Genomic DNA, 22,611 nt, shown 5'->3' with positions numbered 1-22,611 from the left:
AGAAATAGAAGAAAAAAATAGAATGGGAAAGACTAGAGATCTCTTCAAGAAAATTAGAGATACCAAGGAAACATTTTATGCAAAGATGGGCTCAATAAAGGACAGAAATGGTATGGACCTAACAGAAGCAGAAGATATTAAGAAGAGGTGGCAAGAATACACAGAACTGTACCAAAAAGATCTTCACAACCCAGATAATCACGATGGTGTAATCACTCACCTAGAGCCAGACATCCTGGAATGTGAAGTCAAGTGGGCCTTAGGAAGCATCACTACGAGCAAAGCTAGTGGAGGTGATGGAATTCCAGTGGAGCTATTTCAAATCCTGAAAGATGATGCTATGAAAGTGCTGCACTCGATATGCCAGCAAATTTGGAAAACTCAGCAGTGGCCACAGGACTGGAAAAGGTCAGTTTTCATTCCAATCCCAAAGAAAGGCAATGCCAAAGAATGCACAAACTACCACACAATTGCACTCATCTCACACACTAGTAAAGTAATGCTCAAAATTCTCCAAGCCAGGCTTCAGCAGTACGTGAACCATGAACTCCCTGATGTTCAAGCTGGATTTAGAAAAGGCAGAGGAACCAGAGATCAAATTGCCAACATTCCCTGGATCATCAAAAAAGCAAGAGAGTTCCAGGAAAACATCTACTTCTACTTTATTGACTAAGCCAAAGCCTTTGACTGTGTGGACCACAACAAACTATGGAAAATTCTGAAAGAGATGGGAATACCAGACCACCTGACCTGCCTCTTGAGAAATCTGTATGCACGTCAAGAAGCAACAGTTAGAACTGTACATGGAACAACAGACTAGTTCCAAATAGGAAAAGGAGTACATCAAGGCTGTGTATTGTTACCATATTTATTTAACTTATATGCAGAGTACATCATGAGAAATGCTGGCCTGGATGAACCACAAGCTTGAATCAAGATTGCTAGGAGAAATATTAATAACCTCAGGTATGCAGATGACACCACCCTTATGACAGAAAGCAAAGAACTAACAAGCCTCTTGATGAAAGTGAAAGAGAGTAAAAAAGTTGGCTTAAAACTCAACATTCAAAAAACAAAGATCATGGCATCTGGTCCCATCACTTCATGGCAAATAGATGGGGAAACAATGGAAACAATGACAGACTTTATTTTTCTGGGCTCCAAAATCACTGTAGATGATGACTGTAGCCATGAAGTCAAAAGATGCTTGCTCCTGGAAAGAAAAGCTATGACCAACCTAGACAGCATATCAAAAAGCAGAGACATCACTTTGCCATCACAGATCTGTGTAGTCAAAGCTATGGTTTTTCCAGTGGTCATGTATGGATATGAGAGCTGGACTATAAAGAAGGCTGAGTGCTGAAGAATTGATGCTTTTGAACTGTGGTGTTGGAGAACACGCTTGAGAGTCCCTTGAACTGCAAGGAGATCCAATCAGTCCATCCTAAAGGAAATCAGTCCTGAATATTCATTGGAAGAACTCATGCTGAAGCTGAAACTCCAATACTTTGGCCACCTGATTTGAAGAGCTGACTCATCTGAGAAGACCCTGATGCTGGGAAAGACTGAAGGCGGGAGGAGAAGGGGATGAGAGAGGATGAGATGGCTGGATGGCATCACTGACTCAATGGACATGAGTTTGAGTAAACCCTGGGAGTTGGTGATAGACAGGGAGGCCTGGTGTACTGAAGTTCATGGGGTCGCAAAGAGTCAGACACGACTGAGTGACTGAACTGAACTTGCTAGATCACTCACCCTGCCTGCCTTAGGAAGACAGGTTCAACTGAGACCCTTTCTTCCTCCTGCTCATGTCTTTCTTTACCTTTGACTGGTCAGATGGAGAGGGATAAGATTTGAATGTAAGCTAAGTGAAAATGTAATAAGCAGGCCTAGGGCATAAAATAAAAACAGGCACAGTGTCGTTCATGGGCCTACCTACTGTTTGCCTAAAATTCCCACTAAGCACCTAAGAGACTTCACCAGGGTCTGTGACGACAATAAGTCCTACGTGGAATGGGGCCCCCTGTATTTCCCCTGGGATCCTGGCTCCGCTGTAGGAAGTTTCTGAATCCCAGCCTAACACTCTCATTCAATACACCTACTGGGAGGACCTGGGGAAGAAGGGCTGCCAACATCCAAGTCTCCCTCTGGGAGAGGCCTCAGCAGCTGGGCAAAATGGCTGAGAATCCAACTCTGCAACAGGCGACCCGGCCTCACCCCTAAAAGTCCCAGAATGGAGTAAAAGGTGCTTTCTGGTTCAATTCCAGAATCTCCGAGCACAAACTCCAGGAATGATGTAGTTTAACATAGATATCAAGTAGTGAGCTCTTCAGTGAACCCATGAGCCAGCTGTGCAATCCTGCTCAGGCCAGAGGGCAGTGAGCACAGAGGATCTCCAGAGTGGGAGGGGATACACACGTTCCCTTCTGACCCACACTCTAAACAGACAGTGGCTTCTGAACAATTAATTACATGATCATTGTAGTCTTCCCTGGTGGCTCAGACAGTAAAGCATCTGCCTGCAATGCAGGAGATCCGGGTTCAATCCCTGGGTCGGGAAGATCCCCTGGAGAAGGAAATGGCAACCCACTCCAGTACTCTTGCCTGGAAAATCCCATGGACAGAGGAACCTGGAGGGCTACAGTCCATGGGGTCGCAGAGAGTCAGACACAACTGAACAACTTCACTTTCTTTTCTTTCTGTATTTAATCACTTCTCTCTTCATATGCTATTTAAGTTGTAATGATCAAATTAATTTCTGAAAAGTGAATTAAAGTCACTGATTTTTATAAACTATTTTTTTTGGTTTTAACACTAACATTAAATAAATGTAGACAACTGGTCATTCAGTGATTGACATATCGTTAAACTGAAATGCTTAAAATAAATGCCACCTGAAACAAATGTGCAGTATAAGTTGAGGCTAAAAAAACTAAAAGGGTACTGCTAATTTCAGCAAATAATTAGCCCATGGTTAGAAACACATGTAATCTGCGTGACAAGAAACACTTGTTAAAGAAGTTGACTTAAACTGAGTACAAAAGTAGTTGCATTCAGTACTAAATGTATATTATACAAAATATACGTTATGTGACATTGGACATATTAACCTTCCTGCATCTTTGTCTTCATCTATAGACTAAAGACAGATGAACTAATCAATAGTTTTAAATGTATTTGTAGCCATGAGAAACAAAAGCTACAGGCTTTGAGAAACAATAAAAGTTATAGGCCTTTTTCTCAAAAAGACAAATACAAACATAGACAAAATTTTACCCACAACTTCAAGGTGTTCACAGACTATGCAAAGTCCATGAGAGGATTCTGAAGGCCTACAAAACACTCAGGTTAAGAATCTCTAAGTTAGAGTGATCTTAAAGTTATCTTTGTATACAAAAATTATATTATCTGAATCTAATACCAAGCAAAATATATTGCATCAAGATCTTAAAATAAAATTTAAATTAAAAAACATTTTAAGTCACAGAGCAAGCAATTTACAGTAAAGCTACAAGGATTGACTGACACACATACGTCTATACATCTGTACAATTTGGAGAGACAGACAAGAGTTCGTCGAACTGTAGGATACCACATTCCATGAAGATCTGCTGGAGAAATCGTGGTCTGTGGTCTAGGATTGAGAGATTCAGATGAACCTAAAACCCCAAGTGGAAAAGAAGACATTTCACAGGTCTGTCTTACATGCACAGCAATTATAAACTGTCAATTAGTTTCTGTCACCAATCAAAGGCTGGAGGCATCCATTTTCTCTAGCCTCGTCTCTAATCGAGAATGTCAAAGGAAATCTACATCAGTGACAGGTGAGATTCGACACACTGACTGAGAACACACACGAATACCCACATCTGTGCATTCCAGCCTCCCGCATTTAGCCCAAGCTGCCCTCTCCACACTGGAATCAACTATCTTTATGAACTACAGGAGCAGTATGCACCCATTACAGAATACCGTGCACCCAGTAAAAAGGAGACGGATCTAAACATAGTCAGTGGACACAGGCGGGGGTGGGAGGGGGGTGGCAAGAAAACAAAGCGCTTTACACAGGAAGATCAATCAAAGCTCGTTTGCCTGGCAGCCTTCCACGTGCAGAACTGCATCACTTCCAGGCCCACACAGTGTATCCCGTGCCCAAGGGACCAGTGCTGTGTGTCCAGCCCCACCCCCACCCCACCCTCCCCAGGTCAGAAAAGACAGCTGCCAGCAAGCGTGACGAGGAGAAGGAGAGGCATGTGGCTGCACAGCTGCACAGAAACACTTCTGTGAGAGAAGCACAGTCACCCGGGTGGGGGGACCAGAATTCGGATAAGCCGTCAGAGTGGAGCTGAGACCACACTCTGAGACAAGAAGGGCAGACTGAAATGCAGGCTGCGTATTAGAACACATCAGGAAACATTACCAAATTTTTCAGTGCAATAATGGTTTATGGTTACGTGAAAGATGTCCCGTTTTGGGGGGTAGGGGGAGAGATGCTGAACTACTCAAAGGCAAAGTTGCAATGATGTCAATAAGTGAAAGTGAAGACGCTCCGTTGTGTCCAACTCTTTGCGATCTCGTGGACTGTAGCCCACCAGGCTCCTCGGTCCATGGGATTCTCCAGGCAAGAACACTGGAGTGGGTTGCCATTTCCTTCTCCAGGGGATCTTCCCGACCCAGGGATCGAACCCAGGTCTCCCTCATCACAGGCAGATGCTTTACCTCTGAGCCACCAGGGAAGACAATTAGCAAAACTATAGATACAATATGATAAAATTAAGTCTTAAATCCAGGTGGTGGGCATAGGTGTTCATTGTATCATTCCATGTTTCTGTGTATTTGAATTTTTTTTAATAATAAAAAAGTAAAAGTATAGCCAAACGAAACAGAATTCTTTTTTTAAAAAAAAAAAGCTATAGGGAATTCCCTGGCGGTCCAGTGCTTCCATCTGCTTCCACTGCAGGGGGCCTGGATTTGAACCCTGGTTGGGGAACTAAGGATCCCGCAAGCCATGCGGCGCAGCCAAAAAAATAAAAAATATTTAAAACAGCCAGATCTGCATATGCTCAAGAGGAGACCTGGAGGCTTGCGGATAGATTTATGCAGGAAAGGGCTGAGGGCAACACTGAGGGTCGGTGCTTTCTCTTCATCGTTCTGTAAGCTTTTTTTTTTTTTTTTTTTTTTTCAAAAATATGTGATACTTGTAAAAGTTTTAAAAGCTCTGCCTTACTTTAAACTAGGATACCTACCTTATATAAAATTTCTTAAGGGGAAAGAATGAACTAGACAAATTATATCATGGAATATTAAGGAGATTAAGTATCCATAGTTTTGCTGAGAATCAGGCTATCTGCAGGATTCCTCCTTCAAAATGAAAGAGCCCAAAAAGTACTCCCAAGTTATAAAGTTTAGTGAAATAAATGTGTTTAAGTAGCTTAATGCTGGAAGTCAATTTATTTGTTCCTTTTTTCATTTTCTTGAGAACAGTTAACAGTTGAAGCGGCGGATGGGGAAAAGTTCCTTATACAGCCAAGTCCAGGGCCTACTAGCTGCCTCTTCTGAGGAGCAGCGCAAACCGGCTGCAGGGCATCTCCCGCGCCTGCTCGTCTCCTCCTCCGTGAGCCTCACACTGCCCTCACTTGCTCGACATGGAGATTAAGGGCTACACTTATTGAAGACACTGATAATCAGCCTCTTCACAGGATGGACCCTCCGCCAATTTGCCCTGACATCTACTCCTGCTGGGCTTCCCTGGCGGCTCAGATGGTAAAGAATCTGCCCGCAATGCAGGAGACCCAAGTTCGATCCCTGGGTCGGGAAGATCCCCTGGAGGAGAGAAAGGCAGGCCACTCCAGTGTTCTTGCCTGGAGAGTCCCATGGACAGGGGAGCCTGGCGGGCTGCAGGCTGTGGGGTCACAGATTTGGACACGACTGAGCGACTTTCACTTTTTCACTCCTCCTGCCACATGAACATCACATCAGCTAAAGGACTCACTTTAGAGGCCTCTCTCAGGTACTTCTGACACACCAGAAGACCAGGAAAAGTGATGACTCTCTTCTTTTTGCTCCCCCTGCCAAGACTCAGAGTCCTGCTTTCCATCCCCAGTTCCATCTCCATTCTGAGTAACATCAGTAACCATATGGATGACCCATGTGGTTGCCCCTGACCTTCTCAACTCCAAAGACCTTTGCTTCCATTCCTGCACCCCTAGTCCAGACAGTTTCTTTTAACTTTCTTTCAGAATTACGTTTTTATTAATTTCTACAGACTTTACTACTCTGAACTATTCTACCTCTTAATTATTAAAACTCGGTATCCCACTCTCTGGCCACAGTGTCCTCAGATTTCTTATTTCTCAGCTCATTACTCAAACCACTCTGCCAAGCCCTCCTCCTCTGACTTGATCACACCCTCTCTTCCTGCTTCCCAGCCCTCTGGCTGTTCTTTCCCTGCCGACCTGGTACCGGTCCACTCCCTCCATCTGCTCCTAATGTCAGCCCCTATTACGAGTGTCCCCCCAGACTTCCGCCCCTGTCCTGCTTCTCTGTCCTGGGTGATCTTATACAATCCCAAAGTGTCACTGACTCCGCAGTCTTTATGTCTAAGCTAGCCTTCCTCTCTATCGCTCTAGAGCAGTGCAGTCCACGAGGACTATTATGTGAATCATAAATGAGACCCATTAAACGCCACCCTGGACTTCCTTGGTGGCCAGTGTTTAGGAATCCACCTGCCAACACAGGGGGCACGAGATAACTCACGAGTTATCCAGGGCGACTCTTAAGACAATTTTGCTCCCTGCATAACATGCACCCTACTTCAAGCTATGCCGTACATTTCTGTCGATTTTTCACCCCAGTCCAGGCACATTAAAAAATGCAACACTGGTGGTACAAGTAGCTAGAATTCCCAAGTCCATGAGATTATCACCTGACGCCTATCACACTCTGGCCTGCTTCAGCTGCTCCTTCCCTACAAATAACTCGTGCCCGAACACACCAAACCACGTGACCTCCCCAAGCACCTAATGGTGTTCCACTCCTGTCTGCAGGCCTCCAAGCTGCTCTGTCTTAAACAACCTTATTCCACCTGGCTCTCTCACACTCATCCACATGACAGCTTTCAGATTCCACAGCTCTCACTGAACCTGCCTTTCTGCACACAAAGCTCATCCCCCTTCACAATTCTTCCATGGTCCTTCCTCGGTCCCAGAGTCCTGTGCGTATCTTTATCCCGTCACCCCTGAACTTCTTGCTTAATGCCTGTGGCATGCCAATCTCCCCTCACTAAACTGTGGGCTCCTCAACGGCATAAACAGTTTTTCATGCCTGAGACACGGCAAGTCCTCAATATAAGTTTATTAAGTGAATGAATAGTAAATGAATGAATTAAATAATGGACGTTAAGACAGCATAACATACCAGATTTTGTTAGACTATTAGGAGGCTCTGCTTCTTCTAACCGAACATCTGAAAACGGAGCTTCTGAAGGTGGTAACTTCTTCTGTTCATCTTTTAAACTCTGAGCAATTTGCTGTATAAAGAAATCAGAGAACATTAGCTTTCAGCTGTGTCTAGCAACACACAATGTTTCTATAAAGTAAAAAATATATATCCTAATTCATGAATAAATAGACTACTTAAGAGAACCATGCCAAAACAGCACATAGAAATGAGAAGTTAAACTGGTAGTGTCTTTATTTTCATAAAAGCAAACAGACTTTCCTGAACCACTCATTTCAGAACCATTACAAGGTATGTGCTAAAGAGTCAAATATACAAGGCTCAGATTAGAAGCTTAATTTTCGACTTTATATTTAGAAACAAAATACTCAGATTTAAGATTGGATACATTGTGGATGTCAGACGTGCTTGTATCAAGTAGTGAGCTAACTCACACCATGGTTTTCTCTTTATGTGAGAACAGCTACAGTTTGGTCTTTTTAAAAACAGATTTTAAAAAATTATCTTATGGACTGGAAACTATCTGGTCTTCTTCACTGCTTAAAAAATATCATCAAATATACCCATCACTAACTACTAAGGCGGCAGTGAAAATCCTACCAATTTCCACTGGTTATACAGGCGGAAGTACACAGAAATGAAGGCCTAAAAGACATTCAGCTACTGACAAAACAAAAGAAATGGCCAGGTAACTATTTAGGAGACAGGCTCCAAATCAATCAGGCCTGTCCTTTCATTCTGCATGCACAAATCAGAAAGTATAGCTAATCCCCAAATGGCACACAGATGTAACAGCCAGACCACTCTATACCCCTGACCCTCACCAAAAGAAAGAAGCAAGTAGATTCACTGGAAGCAGTATTCAAGAGGTCTAAACCAAGAGGTCTATACAAGAAAACACTCAAGATATTGGCCAAGTGATGACTGAAGAAACATACCAAATGTACCACTAAATTAAACTGGGAGGGGGTAGGCGCTTCAGTCGTGTCCAGCTCTTTGTGACCCCATGGACTGTAGCCCACCAGGCTCCTCTGTCCATGGTATTCTCCATGCAGGAATACTGGAGTGGGTTGCTATGTGCTCCTCCAGGGGGTCTTCCCGACCCAGGGATTGAACCCACATCGCTTACATCTCCCGCACTGCCAGGAGGGTTCTTTACCACTAGCACCACCTGGGAAGTCCAAGGTGGGGGCATGGGGAGTATATAGTAAACTTAATCACCTGACATCCTATCAGACAGAATTATTAAAACAGGTACTCTATCTAGAAAACAAAAACTGATATTCACAAGGAGACAAGGGAAGAAAGGGAGAAAGGAAAAAGCGAGCACAAGTCCCTGCATCAGGCTTAGAAGCAGACCTACTAACACCAATCTCCCCAAGGAGCTGGCACTGCTGAAGGTCCCCACCAAGAAGGCACAGGCTGCTCCTTCACCAGGTAGATGCCTTCCTGAGGATATGCGCCCCAGCAGAGGTCATCTCCACAGCGCCCTCCTCGGTGCTCTGACCCCATGGGCAGGAGGGACATGCTGCCTAGAGCTCTGGGTTGTGCCTCCAGCTTTACTGTGGGCCTGGCCCATGAGGAGGTGACTGGCAGGTCCAGGGTGCACCGACTGGCTGACTTCCCAGGGTGCCGAGAACTCAGCACAGGCCAAGGCCCAGGGCTGCCCTCACTAACTTCCTGAACAGTTGCTGACACCACCAGCTCCCCCACCCCGCCCTTTCCCATGTCCTGTCTCCACTGCTGTAACCTGCAGCAGTATACTTGTCATTCGAAAAAATGAATCAATAAAAATAAGAAGCTCCAGGTTCTGTTTTAGCACTAATACCCTAGGCATTTTAAACTCTGTCCAGCACTCAAAAGGAAACAAAAATACATTTGTAGCTGAAAGATTAGTGAGATGTGCCTAAGTCTTCAGACCATAAACTGGAGACCAGTACTGTGTAGTTTTGAGGGGACAACCTGCATGCAGGGTTTTACTAAGAGACCATGACACATGGTTATGTGACCATCCACTCTGGTGGCTCATGTTACTGACCCTCTTCTATGTCACTTACCACCAACGGGCAGACCTAAAGGCACAGGGTGAGAAACAGGGTCAGGCCGAAGGGTCTCGGCCAGCAAGCCTGCTTCCCTGCCTTCCTGCCTTTTCCTACTTTGCTTCGTTGTGCACTACCCTGAACACGGGCGCCTCCTCCTCTAGGAGGGTCGGAAGCTCCCGTCGCTGCATCCAGCAGGGTAGCTAACCTGGAATCGCCTTCAAGGCCACGGTCAACACAGAGGTCTGACCCGAGGAGGGTCTGGAAACAGGCCTGGCTGGCAGCCGCAGAGAGTCTCACTGTCACAGGAGGGCCAGGGTGAGAAGCCAGGAAGTTCGGTACAGAACTGCTGCAGGACACCTGGGAGCAGTGCGCAGACCCCGCAGAGCAGGAGCTGCCCAAAACTGGGGGAAGAGCTCAGGCACCTGACCAGCCAGGCTGGGCTCAGGAGCCAACTGCGGAAACTTCTTAAAGAGCAGGGAATACCAGAGCACCTGACCTGCCTCCTGAGAAATCTGTATACAGGTCAAGAAGCAACAGTTAGAACTGGACACGGAACAACAGACTGGTTCCAAATAGGAAAAGGAGTACATCAAAGTTGTATACTGTCACGCTCCTTATTTAACTTATATGCAGAGTACATCATGCGAAGTGCTGGCCTGGATGAAGCACAAGCTGGAATCAAGATTGCCGGGAGAAGTATCAATAACCTCAGATATGCAGATGACACCACCCTTATGGCAGAAAGAAAAGAACTAAAGAGCCTCTTAATGAAAGTGAAAGAAAAGAGTGAAAAAGTTGGCTTAAAACTCAACATTCAGAAAACTAAGTTCATGGCATCCAGTTCCATCACTTCATGGGAAATAAATGGGGAAACAATGGAAACAGTAACAGACTATTTTTGGGGGTTCCAAAATCACTGAAGAGGTGACTGTAGCCATGAAATTAAGACACTTGCTCCTTGGAAGAAAAGCTATGACAACCCTAGACAGCATATTAAAAAGCAGAGACATTACTTTACCAACAAAGGTCCATCTAGTCAAAGTTATGGTTTTTCCAGTAGTCATGTATGGATGTGAGAGTTGGACTAAAAAGAAAGCTGAGCACCAAAGAAGATGCTTTTGAACTGTGGTGTTGGAGAAGACTCTTGAGAGTCCTTTGGACTGCAAGGAGATCCAACCAGTCCATCCTAAAGGAGATCAGTCCTGAATATTCATTGGAAGGACTGATGCTGAAACTCCAATACTTTGGCCACCTGATGCGAAGAGCTGACTCATTGGAAAAGACCCTGATGCTGGGAAAGACTGAAGGCAAGAGAAGGGGACGACAGAGGATGAGATGGTTGGATGGCATCACCGACTCAATGGACATAAGTTTAGGTAAGCTCCAGGAGTTGGTGATGGACAGGGAAGCCTGGTGTGCTGCAGTCCATGGAGTCGCAAAGAGTCGGACACGAGTGAGCAGCTGAACTGATGCCACTTACAAAAAAAAAAGAAAACACAAATTCACCTTAAAAACAGAATGCATAATGGAAAAGAAGAGATAACTTAACAGAATGTTTATAAAACACAACTTAAAGGAAGGACAAAAAAAAGAACACTGTAACAAATCATTTCTGTTCAGTTTTTGAAAAATGTTATTTCCTAAGATTTCACAGCAAGTTTCCCTTGATTTTGCATCCTGAATGAGAATTAAAAAGAAATATCCTATCTTCACCGGTATAAAATATCCAAAAGTGTGGGGGTGGATGACAGATCCAACAAGACGACCCACCTCCATCATAACTAACTTATCAGGATACGCTAGATCTCCGGGAGCTGGTTTGTAGCCCGTGATGTCCGTCTGAATGTAGATGTGGGTCCGGTAGACAAGCCGCTCCTGTACATCTTCTAGCATCTGCTTTACACCAGCTGCAAATGCCCCCAGCTGTTCAGCTGATTTAAAAACAAAAGTGCAATCACCCATTCCTTTAGATTTAGAAAATACTTTCTTTAAACAAGCAAAACCTTACAAAATTGTCTACAATAGGATAAACCAGTCTTGCTTCAAGGACTGGTTATATTCTATTTTGAAATAACTGTCTTCCGATTTCCTCAGATTTAAAGTTGGGAAATAAATTTTCGCTTAGATCTTCTTCCTGAGACTCTCTGAAATAACTTCTATTATTAATATGAATAATAAAATCTTAGTTTTAAAGTGCTCTGTGATTTTCAAAAGGTATCTCATATAGCTTCATACCAATCCTGAGAGATGGCTAAAGCAACTTGTTAACTGAGTTAATCCCCATTTTACATATAAATTGAGTTCCACAGATACTAAATGACTTGCTAACATTCTTACAAGGAAAAATAAAAAAATTAAATGGGGAAATTCCTCAAAGACTCAGTGGTTAGGACTCCGCACTCTTCTACCAAGGGTCCAGCTTCAATCCCTAGTCAGGCATGTGTTCAGTCGTGTCTGAATCTTTGTGACCCCAGAATGGACTGTAGCCCGCCAGGCTCCTCTGTCCATGGAATTTTCCAGGCAGGAATACTGGAGTGGGTTGCCATTTCCTTCTCCAGGGGGTCTTCCCGATCCAGGCTCTGCTGCGTTGCAGGAAGATCCTTTACCACTGAGCCACCTGGGAAGCCCCAGAGTGTACTAGAAATGCCCAAACAAAACTAATGGTTGGTTCTCTCTGGATTTCAGATGCCAGAAAGAACAGTAACTGTAATTATTTTATTACTAATTTTATACAGACTTTAAAATTCTTTCCCCATTATTATTTTAGTCACAGGATAAAGTGCATCTTGGTTCAAAAAGAGACAAGGCATCAACCCAAGTTTTAAATATATTAAATTTGTATAGGGATGTGGGGGGGGGGGGCGGGCGGGGAAACAGTGTCAGACTTTATTTTTGGGGGCTCCAAAAATCACTGCAGATGGTGACTGCAGCCATGAAATTAAAAGACACTCCTTGGAAGAAAAGTTATGACCAACCTAGATAGCATATTCAAAAGCAGAGACCTTTGCCAACAAAGGTCCATCTAGTCAAGGCTATGGTTTTTCCAGTGGTCATGTATGGATGTGAGAGTTGGACTGTGAAGAAAGCTGAGTGCCGAAGAATTGATGCTTTTGAACTGTGGTGTTGGAGAAGACTCTTGAGAGTCCATTGGACTGCAAGGAGATCCAACCAGTCCATTCTGAAGGAGATTAGCCCTGGGATTTCTTTGGAAGGAATGATGCTAAAGCTGAAACTCCAGTACTTTAGCCACCTCATGAGAAGAGTTGACTCATTGGAAAAGACCGTGATGCTGGGAGGGATTGGGGGCAGGAGGAGAAGGGGACGACAGGGGATGAGATGGCTGGATGGCCTCACTGACTCGATGGACGTGAGTCTGAGTGAACTCCGGGAGTTGGTAATGGACAGGGAGGCCTGGCGTGCTGCAATTCATGGGGTTGCAAAGAATCGGACACGACTGAGCAACTGAACTGAATTGAACTGGGGTGGGGCAGGGGGGCGCAGAGAATGGCTAATCTTTTTCAAATTCACTGAGTCACAGATATAATTTAAAAACACCTTTCAGGACACTTTCCTGGTGGTCCAGTGTCTAAGACTCTGTGCTCCCAATGCAGGGGGCCTGAGCTTGATCCCTGGTCAGGGAACTAGATCCCACACGCCACAACGAAGACCCAGTGCAACTAAATAAATATTTCTTAAAAATAATCCTTGAAATGATCATTTCTACTTATCATTTACCATTATTCTGTACATGATCTTCAAGCACCTCATTTTTAAGAATCCCGCAAAGTTCCGATAGAGTTTCTAAGTGAATAACATGAATGATCAATGGCCTGAAGACATCATACAACGACACACACAGCTTCTCCAAAAGTTCGCTAAAATGAAAGAATGCAACATGGTTACCAGTAGTAATCCCTTCAGTATTTTCTAATAGTTTAAAAGTCATCCTTAATTACTTCCAGCCAATTAAAATAATGAAAATGTACTGGAAAATAATATGCGGGAACATTAAATAATGAGAAGTGAAAGGCTGATAGTAATTCTCTGAACTGTTTTTGCTAGAATCAATAAAAAAGCTCAGAATAAGCAATCCTCACAGTCAACAAATTAGCTGGCCCCAGCTGAAAGTCAATTTATTATTTTTACTTACATTAGCAATAATCTTGTGCATGTCCTTTCAAAAACAATAAAATATTTCAGTAGACTTAATTTTCCTACACCATAAATAACCTACACTATAAAATAATTTAATTATTTTTTAATTTTCCTACACTATAAAATAACCTACACCACTATGAATCAAATGGTGACATTTTTCCCAGGAAAGACTGGTTCAAATCTCTTGAATACATACAGATTTAGATAAACAAAACTCAAAGTATTCTGGACATGCACCAAGTATTCTGACAATTTTAAACATTTGAAAAGAAAAAAGTGAGGCTGTCTATACTCTTTACATTGTCAACTATACTCTTCTATATATAGTCTTTCACCAAAACCATAACATATGTTTGTTTGTTCATAATCTTGGGATTCTTATGAGTCAAAATCGCCAATATGAAGAACTCAGAAGTGACTAACAGTGGATTTGAAAGACACCTTAAGAAAAATAAGAAAAAGGATTTTAAATAGTATCTACATTTTTAAGTATCTCTCATGAGTTAAAATCATAGAATTTTTTTAACTAGAAAGAATTATTATACTTAGTGGAGATAAACGGCTCCATATACCAAAATAGCTGCCTATACAGGATTCTTACTCTTGTAACTTTCTGTTTCCATAATTCTAAAATTATGAAAGCATACTGGCCTTTAAGCTGCAAATTTATTTCAAAGTAAATAGCCACTGTCTCATCCAACAATACTCTGTTCATATACTCACAAAAATTAAAACACGCCTTAGTTAGTTTTAGGGTACTACTATGATATAATAAGCCGTTAGCAAATTAAATCTGAAAAACAAGAGTTAGAGTCCATGTACCACGTACTCTAATTTTGATGTTGGTTTTGTGAAAAATTCATTGTAAAGCTGGTGCTCGTCCTGGCACACATGAACCATAAAGGCACAGCCACTGCGAATCTGTGGGAAACAAACACACACCACCTATAGTTAAGGCACATGACGACTCCAGCCAGCACGGATGAAGCAAAGCAGACACTTTATTTACAAAGAGACTATGCATATGTAATTCATAAAACAACTTCCTAATAACAGAAAAAGGTTTTCAGCATAATGGGGATATAGATGACTTTTATTTTCTTACGTTTTCTAAACTTTTGACAATGAAAAGTACTCTTCCAGTTCAAAGGTGAGTATTTAAAAAAAGAATCTTTATGTACTTTCCTACAGTCTGAATTAAAATCACACTAAATAAAACAGCACTTCTGCAGCAAAAGCTAAGATTAAACTGTACACAAATCCACCAACTCTGAAACTTCATCTTTCAAAAAACAATACTTATTTGTAAATCATCACATGCTCAAAAATAGATCAAAATTAGAATATTTTGCCCAAATGAATGCTAATTACTAAGTGAGATTTGTCATAACTGAAAGAGTCTGTAAGTTTGTTGATAGGGAGACCAAAACTTATTTACCCACGTGTAGTTTCTAGCGTGTCAGAACAGCTTAAGAGAAGGTTTAACATTAAACCACAACAAGCAGAAACTTACCAAGGCACAGTGGTCTCTGTTATTCTGGCTGGTCAACTCTGTTACAGTACAAGTAATACTGGGGCCCAAAAGGAGTTCCCGCTGATCAAGGTAACACTGGTGGATGTCAGTTAGCAGTTGTTGGTATCTGATGAAAAGCAAACGAGACTGGAGCATAAGCTTCTGATTCCAGGTATGTAAATTAAATCTGATCTTAAAACCCAAAATAGGGTGCCAAGCCTCCAAGGTTATATATGGTTGCTGCTCACCTGCCCACATTAAAAACTAGAAACATTTTATGTACATAAAGAAAAAGCAAACAAATCACAATGATCTAACAAAACCTTTATCTTTTAAAGAAAGATTCATCTTCCAGGAGTAGTGATCCTACATCCACCTCAATGAGAAGGAAATCCTGCTATATGGGAAAAAGATGCTTTGTAGACTCATAAACTCAGGTCTACGACCTTGCTCCCCATATTGAGCTGGGTGCCACAAGAGAAGGCTGGTATAGCACACAAGGTAATTGCTCAGAAAACATCAAGGACACAGCAAACTTGGAAAAATAGCACTTCAAGGAAGGTAATTTGGAAACTGAGGAACCTGTGGGTACTCACTCAGGTATTTTTTCAGATCGTTGTTCTATCTGTTCAATGAGAGTCTGTGGAATAAAGAAAAGCTCACTAACTTCATCTGTTTTAGTAATACTTTTAATTACTTTCTGATTGTAACAGTAACAGAAGCTCATGTTAGGAAATCTGGGAATACAAAAAAGCTGAAACATAAAAATCACCTAAATGCAAAAATTAAAAAGAAAAGAATCACAGTATTTTAGAATATTTTCTTTCAGTGTTTGTATGTACAGAGTTATTTTCCTTTTTAAACAAAACTGGAATTATACTATATATTCAGCTTTACAATCTGCTTTTGAAAAACTAATATTTTAAAATACTTTCCTTTTATTAAATAACCCCCATTATCAGATGAAAATATTTGAAAAGCCTTAGCCTACTGCCTGGCACTTAGTAACCAGTCACTGAGTCATCATTATAAATACTATTTAAAACATTACTTTACATGGCTATTTGATATCCTACTGAGTAGATGTACTCTAAGTCAGACATTCTTCTATTGCTAGTCATCAAGGTTGTTTTCTAAGAATATCAGCCCCGTGGTTAAGAGCTCCGCGGTCTTCAAGTGAAACTAGCAGGTTTAAGTGCTGACTCCCAGTAGCTGTCTGAGTCCAGGAGAACAAGCCCACATCACTGAGATTCCATTTCTGACCTTGGAAAGCTGATATAGTAATAATACCTAAGTCCCAGTTGGGGACTCCCAGCACCGGTCAGTAAAGATAAACATTTTTAGAGACTTTTGTTCCATTCTGCTAAAATGTTTTTGAGGAAGAAATTAAGTATTAATACATTCCATCAGCAGTATCACCTGTCTCACCAAATCCTGAAAAACACTGACTATTACACCTTACTTTGTAAATTTCTAACAGACCAAAAATACCACTCACCACTGAGCCCTCATGCCTACACCATTTTTTCTCATCAACTGTATCACTGTTAATTGACTAACAAGCAACCAACCTGGCACAGTCTAAACCTCAAACTATCAACTAGCTGCTGTATCTTCTCTAAACAAGACCAAGTTCCTGCTGTGAAAAACAAAAACTCCTTTCCACTTACTTTCAAGACGGATACAAGGAAGAGAGTGGGGTCAAAGTCAGCAACAGCAGACCACTCTTTCTAGAAACTTCACAACAATAAAAAAAGATACACGTACCAGCTCCAGGCAGCTGTATCTGGGATGCCACTGGTTTAAAATACTGTACTGGTTCTCTGCTTTTCCTGAGTGAGCATGACATGAAACATCCTTCGTGAGATGGCCTCTGCCACCGTTCTAATTTCTCATCACACTCTATTAAAGTCTGTGCTCCAGCGTCAACAAGTTACATGAGGTTCTCCCCAAAGACATGTCTTTTTTGGTTCTAGTACCTTCCCTGTACATGTTGCTCTCTCTGTAAAAAATATCCTTATTAATCCTCCCAAGTCCTCTCTAAATTTAAGCTTTTTAAGCTCAAATATCAGCTTCATCTGGAAACCTTCCCTGAGCATCACAGAAGAGCTAGGTGTTTCCTGCTCTGTGGGCTTAGAGCCCCTCAACATATACCGCTACAATGTGGAAGGACAAAGCCTACCATTCATTCACGCTCATTTTCCTGGTATAAGCAATGGACCTAACATACATTAGCATTTCCAAAGGGCTGGCTAAATAAATTTCATAGCAGTTATCTTTTTTATGTCAACAGACTTACTCTGACTTTGGGGGCAGCAGCTCGAAATTTCACATAAAATAGTGTAAAGGCATTGTCTGCATTAGGTACAGATGAAGGATCCTAAAGATACAAGGCGGAGGACAGAGAAGGCAGATAATTAGCAAACAAAAAATTATTCAGAAAATATAACACAAACCATGTCATATGGCTCCTGCTTGGCCTATATACCAACCAAAAGCTTACAGAGAAAGACTAAATATTGTTATTACTACATATAAAATAATTGTGTGGAGCTGCCATCTCTCTCCTTTTTATAATTAAAATTTATCCTATGCTTCAAGAATTTTGGCAGTAAAAAAGACTGAATTCAGATTCAGTCATTTACTGACTGTAGAATATTGGTCAAATTATTTAACCTCTCTGAGATACAGGGCATCCATTAAATGGAGACAAAACATATGCACAAACGTTTTACAGAGCTCAGTCATAAAGCACCAACACATAGTAAGTACCAGTACATATTAGGTATTAGTTTTCAAAATTAAAAATTTTGCACAACAGAAAACTCATACAATCTGTTCTGTAAGCTAAGAGCAATGTGAATGATGAAATTCAATACAAAAATCAGTAGCTCTAAACTGAAAGCTCAAGAAAATATTCCATATTTTTAGAAAGTAAGCTTAAAAAATAAACTGTATTACCTTTAAGGTTTTATTTTTTTTAGGAAAGAAATGTGCTCAGTGACCATCCTATCTAGCTCCACTTTAATTTTCTAACCTAACACTCAGCTAATTTTCCACCTGGCATCTACCACAATCTTTAATTGATTAATTTATTTCTTTATTGATTATTTCTCCTGAATATAAGCTCCATGAGGGCAGGGACCTTGTTATCTCCTTTCACTACTGCACAGTCCCCAGTACAATGCCAAGCACTTAGGAGGCATTCAATAATAATAAATTTCTTAAATAGAGAAAATTAATCCATAATTTATAAAGAAAAATACTCAAATCACCCATCATATATAATTCTACCACTCAGAACCACTTTTATCATTTTGATGTATTTCCTAATATTTTCTTTAAAAAGACAGAAAAAGTTTAAGTGAGAAATAGTCTGAATCTTTTTTTATTATTTATCATATAGTACTGAATTATTTCTCATACTCATGTATTCTTTGAAAATAAAACTGTGACAGACAAATATATATGGCCATTTTTCTTATTATAAATGAAGTTGCAATGTATATTCTTATTTAACAATAGGTTAAAAAAACAGAGCTCAGTCAGTTCAGTTCAGTCACTTAGTCGTGTGACACTCAGCAACCCCATGGACTGCAGCAAGCCAGGCCTCCCTGTCCTTCACCAACTCCCAAAGCCTGCTCAAACTCATGTTCATCGAGTCAGTGATGCCATCCAACCATCTCATCCTCCGTTGTCCCCTTCTCTTCCTGCCTTCAATCTTTCCCAGCATTAGGGTCTTTTCCAATCAGTCAGTTCTTCCCATCAGGTAGCCAAAGTACTGGAGTTTCAGCTTCAGCATCAGTCCTTCCAATGAATATTCAGGACTGATTTCCTTTAAGATTAACCAGTCTGATCTCCTTGCAGTCCAAGGGACTTGCAAGAGTCTTCTCCAACATCACAGTTCAAAAGCATCAATTCTTCAGTGCTCAACTTTCTTTATAGTCCAACTCTCACATCCATACATGACTACTGGAAAGACTATAGCTTTGACTAGACAGACCTTTGCTGGCAAACTAAAGTCTCTGCTTTTTAATATGCTGTCTAGGTTGGTCAAGTATCTTAATTTCAAAGCTGCAGTCACCATCTGCAGTGATTGTGGAGCCCCAAAAAATAAAGTCTGTCACTATTTCCATTGCTTCCCCACCTATTTGCCATGAAGTGATGGGACTGAATGACATGATCTTAGTTTTCTGACTTGAGTTTTAAGCCAACTTTTTCACTCTCCTCTTTCACTTTCATCAAGAGGCTCTTTAGTTCTTCTTCGTTTTCTGCCAAAAGGGTGGTTGTCATCTGCATACCTGAGGTTATTGATATTTCTCCCGGCAGTCTTGATTCCAGCTTGTGCTTCATCCAGTCCAGCATTTCTCATGATGTACTCTGCATATAAGTTAAATAAGCAGGGTGACAATATACAGCCTTGATGTACTCCTTTCCCGATTTGGAACTAGTCTATTGTTCCATGTCCAATTCTGTTGCTTCTTGACCTGCATACAGATTTCTCAGGAGGCAGGTCAGGTGGTCTGGTATTCCCATCTCTTTCAGAATTTTCCACAGTTTATTATGATCCACACAGTCAAAGGTTTGGTGTAGTCAATAAAGCAGTAGATGTTTTCCTGGAAGTCTCTTGCTTTTTTGATGATCCAACAGATGTTGGCAATTTGATCTCTGGTTCCTCTGCCTTTCTAAAACCAGCTTGAACATCTGGAAGTTCACGGTTCATGTATTGCTGAAGCCTGGCTTGGAGAATTTTGAGCAATACTTTACTAGCGCATGAGATGAGTGCAATTGTGCGGTAGTTTGAGCATTCTTTGGCCTTGCCTTTCTTTCGGGTTGGAATGAAAACTGACCTTTTCCAGTCCTGTGGCCACTGCTGAGTTTTCCAAATTTGCTGGCATATTGAGTGTAGCACTTTCACAGCATCATCTTTTAGGATTTGGAATAGCTCAACTGAAATTCCATCACCTCCACTAGCGTTATTCATAGTGATGCTTCCTAAGGCCCACTTGACTTTGCATTCCAGGATAATCACCATTGTGATTATCTGGGTCATGAAGATCTTTTCTGTATAGTTCTTCTATGTATTCAGACTAAGGTTATGGAAAATAAACGAATCAAAAAAAAAAAAACACCCACCTCACCAGTTAACTCACCCTTTTTAATAACTGATTTGTGAGGTTCTGTAGTGTGTTCACAGTGTATGTCTTCATGAGGTGCAAAGCTTTAGAAAGACACTGCTTAAACTTCAGTAAATATACAGGATAATCTTTAAAATTCGGCTGTAAAGGAAATGGAAAGATTTATACATATGAAAGAAACATTAACAAAGCAAACATTTAATGAAAACCAACCTTTATGCAAAGCTATACAGAAAGTTCAAAGGAAGGTCTTATGTAGGTCACACGCTCCTTGAAGACAAATACTACGTCTGTCTTGGTCATAGCCAAATTCCCTGTGCCTGACACAAAGCAGGACTCAATAAATATTCGCCATTTTTAGCAAAATATATTTTCAGTACCCCACAGACCTCAAGGCTAATATGTGAGGCCCAACTAGGAAAAGGAGTGGAGTTGGGTAAAATAAATAGTTATAAATCCTCAGTGGACAGAAAGAGATGGTGATTACACCAAAGGGCTTGTCCCTTCATTTCCCCTGCCAAGTAATAATTTTTGTTTCCAATGAAGTACCTAGCAAAACAGGAAGTCAACAGTCTAAACAAATCACTAACCCTCTCAGATGGGATAAAGCTGTGTCAGCCAGACCCTTTTCCTACTTCAGAGGCTTCCATAGCAGCTGAAAGTACAACACTATTTTACATCACTACTGAAAGTGAATAAGAATTTACCACAATTTTTCTTTAAGTATATTACAGATATGTATTTTCCCTTAGGAATAAATAATTATTGCATAAGAAGTGATGTCACAGAGATGTTAAGATTTCTTTAAAACATACAGAAATACCATGACTTACATGAGATGATATGTACGTTATACAATCATCTAACTTGGCCAGCATAGGTATAAATCCTTCACTATTCACAGACAACGTGGGAGAATTCAATTTCTTTAAGGGAAAAAAAATATTTTACATTTTAAGAGTCAAAAAATAGCCTCAAATGCAGTCCATGTGTAACAATACAATAGAGGACAAATTAAAAATTATATGGATTGAATTCAGTTTATTCCTAATGAGCTTTAATGGAGCTCTTCATGAATTAGCAAACATTTTATCCTCAATTGTACAGTTACATTAAAATAATACATCAAGAACCTAGATTTAAAAAAGAAAAAAAAAGAACCTAGATTTTTCATATTCTAGTACTTTAAAACATAAATTTTCACATTTCAAAGAGTGGTGATTTTCTCAAAGTTAAAACATGTTTAGCAGTCATACTATGAAAGTAAAATATAAGTAAACATATACAAGTAATACGAGTATAAATAGAGGTAACATAATAGTAACATGATATTTAATATGTAATAGACAATATATAAAAATATATAAAGCTAATAATATATATAAAATATAAAATCAATTATTTCTAATCTTGATATACAAATAGTTTGTCAATGTATTCCACTATTAACAGGCTACCGTTTTTATTTCTCTCAAAGAACTTTAATAATTAAGATTACTTTTAATAATTTTAATAACATGATGTATATGCAGTTATTATAATTAATTTATGAGCCAGAGCACAGAAAAATGTAATTTACACAGGAGTCCTTATTGTGACGATCTCTTTGGGATACAAGAATACTTTAAGAAGGCTATACTTTTCCTCAAACTAAACATGAGATTAGTTTAAGAAATGTTTTAATTAATATTATAGAAACACAACCACAGAAACATTTAAAATGTAATATTTCTTCTTATAAACACCACAGCTTGCAAATAAGATACTATAAGAGTCAACCAAAAAAGAGAGTTTAATAACTATAATACAATATAAAAAGAACTATTATTTAAATCATATGTGGAAAAAATCTGAACTGGTAATGGTATGTCTATCAGCCACAAATAGGAATACCTTAACAACAAGCAAACTGTTAAGTTAAAAATACCACTCAAGCCAATTTATAAGTTTAAAGATTATACTCAGGAGGGGGAAATAGATAAAAAAAACAATGCTTACTGTGTTAATAGTTTCCAATTCATTAAAATAGGAAAGTTTTTGTTGAATGTTTTCAGCCAGATCAACAAGTTCCGACTTGCAGTTTTTTAAAAGAGAAAAATCAATTATTACAAGAATATAAGAATCAACACTCCTGTCTCAAAATTACATTGAAGAGGTTTGTATCAGTCATATAGGTTTATATTAGATATATAGTCTCACAATAATGCCTAAAGATTTCAGCAATAATGGGCTGAAATAAGCAATGATTCTTACAGTAAATTATATAAGATCTTTTTACAGAATAACAAAGCACTGCCTTTTA

At 40.3% G+C, this 22,611-nt stretch overlaps 1 protein-coding gene across 3 annotated transcripts in view; it reads right to left on the bottom strand.

Moving 5' to 3' along the window:
• Window positions 1-22,611, bottom strand: part of COG3 (component of oligomeric golgi complex 3) — a 59,943-nt gene that overhangs the window by 23,604 nt on the left and 13,728 nt on the right. For all 3 annotated transcript variants that reach the window (XR_006060912.2, XM_027973548.3, XM_060394314.1), the window contains exons 5-15: window positions 22,308-22,382; window positions 21,143-21,235; window positions 20,325-20,450; window positions 17,471-17,551; window positions 15,768-15,811; window positions 15,172-15,298; window positions 14,488-14,579; window positions 13,236-13,375; window positions 11,271-11,431; window positions 7,417-7,528; window positions 3,535-3,659 (exon numbers count right to left, since the gene is read on the bottom strand). Coding sequence is in view for 2 of the 3 variants with exons in the window: in XM_027973548.3 (XP_027829349.1) it covers window positions 3,535-3,659; window positions 7,417-7,528; window positions 11,271-11,431; window positions 13,236-13,375; window positions 14,488-14,579; window positions 15,172-15,298; window positions 15,768-15,811; window positions 17,471-17,551; window positions 20,325-20,450; window positions 21,143-21,235; window positions 22,308-22,382 (1,176 nt within the window). In the remaining variant the exon portion in view is untranslated. The remainder of the gene's footprint in view (window positions 1-3,534; window positions 3,660-7,416; window positions 7,529-11,270; window positions 11,432-13,235; window positions 13,376-14,487; window positions 14,580-15,171; window positions 15,299-15,767; window positions 15,812-17,470; window positions 17,552-20,324; window positions 20,451-21,142; window positions 21,236-22,307; window positions 22,383-22,611) is intronic.

The sequence above is a fragment of the Ovis aries genome, chromosome 10 (genome assembly GCF_016772045.2).
Source record: "Ovis aries strain OAR_USU_Benz2616 breed Rambouillet chromosome 10, ARS-UI_Ramb_v3.0, whole genome shotgun sequence".
Classification (NCBI taxonomy): Eukaryota; Metazoa; Chordata; class Mammalia; order Artiodactyla; family Bovidae; genus Ovis; species Ovis aries.
Note: the sequence above shows the minus strand (reverse complement) of the source record. Positions and strands in the feature narration are given on the sequence as shown.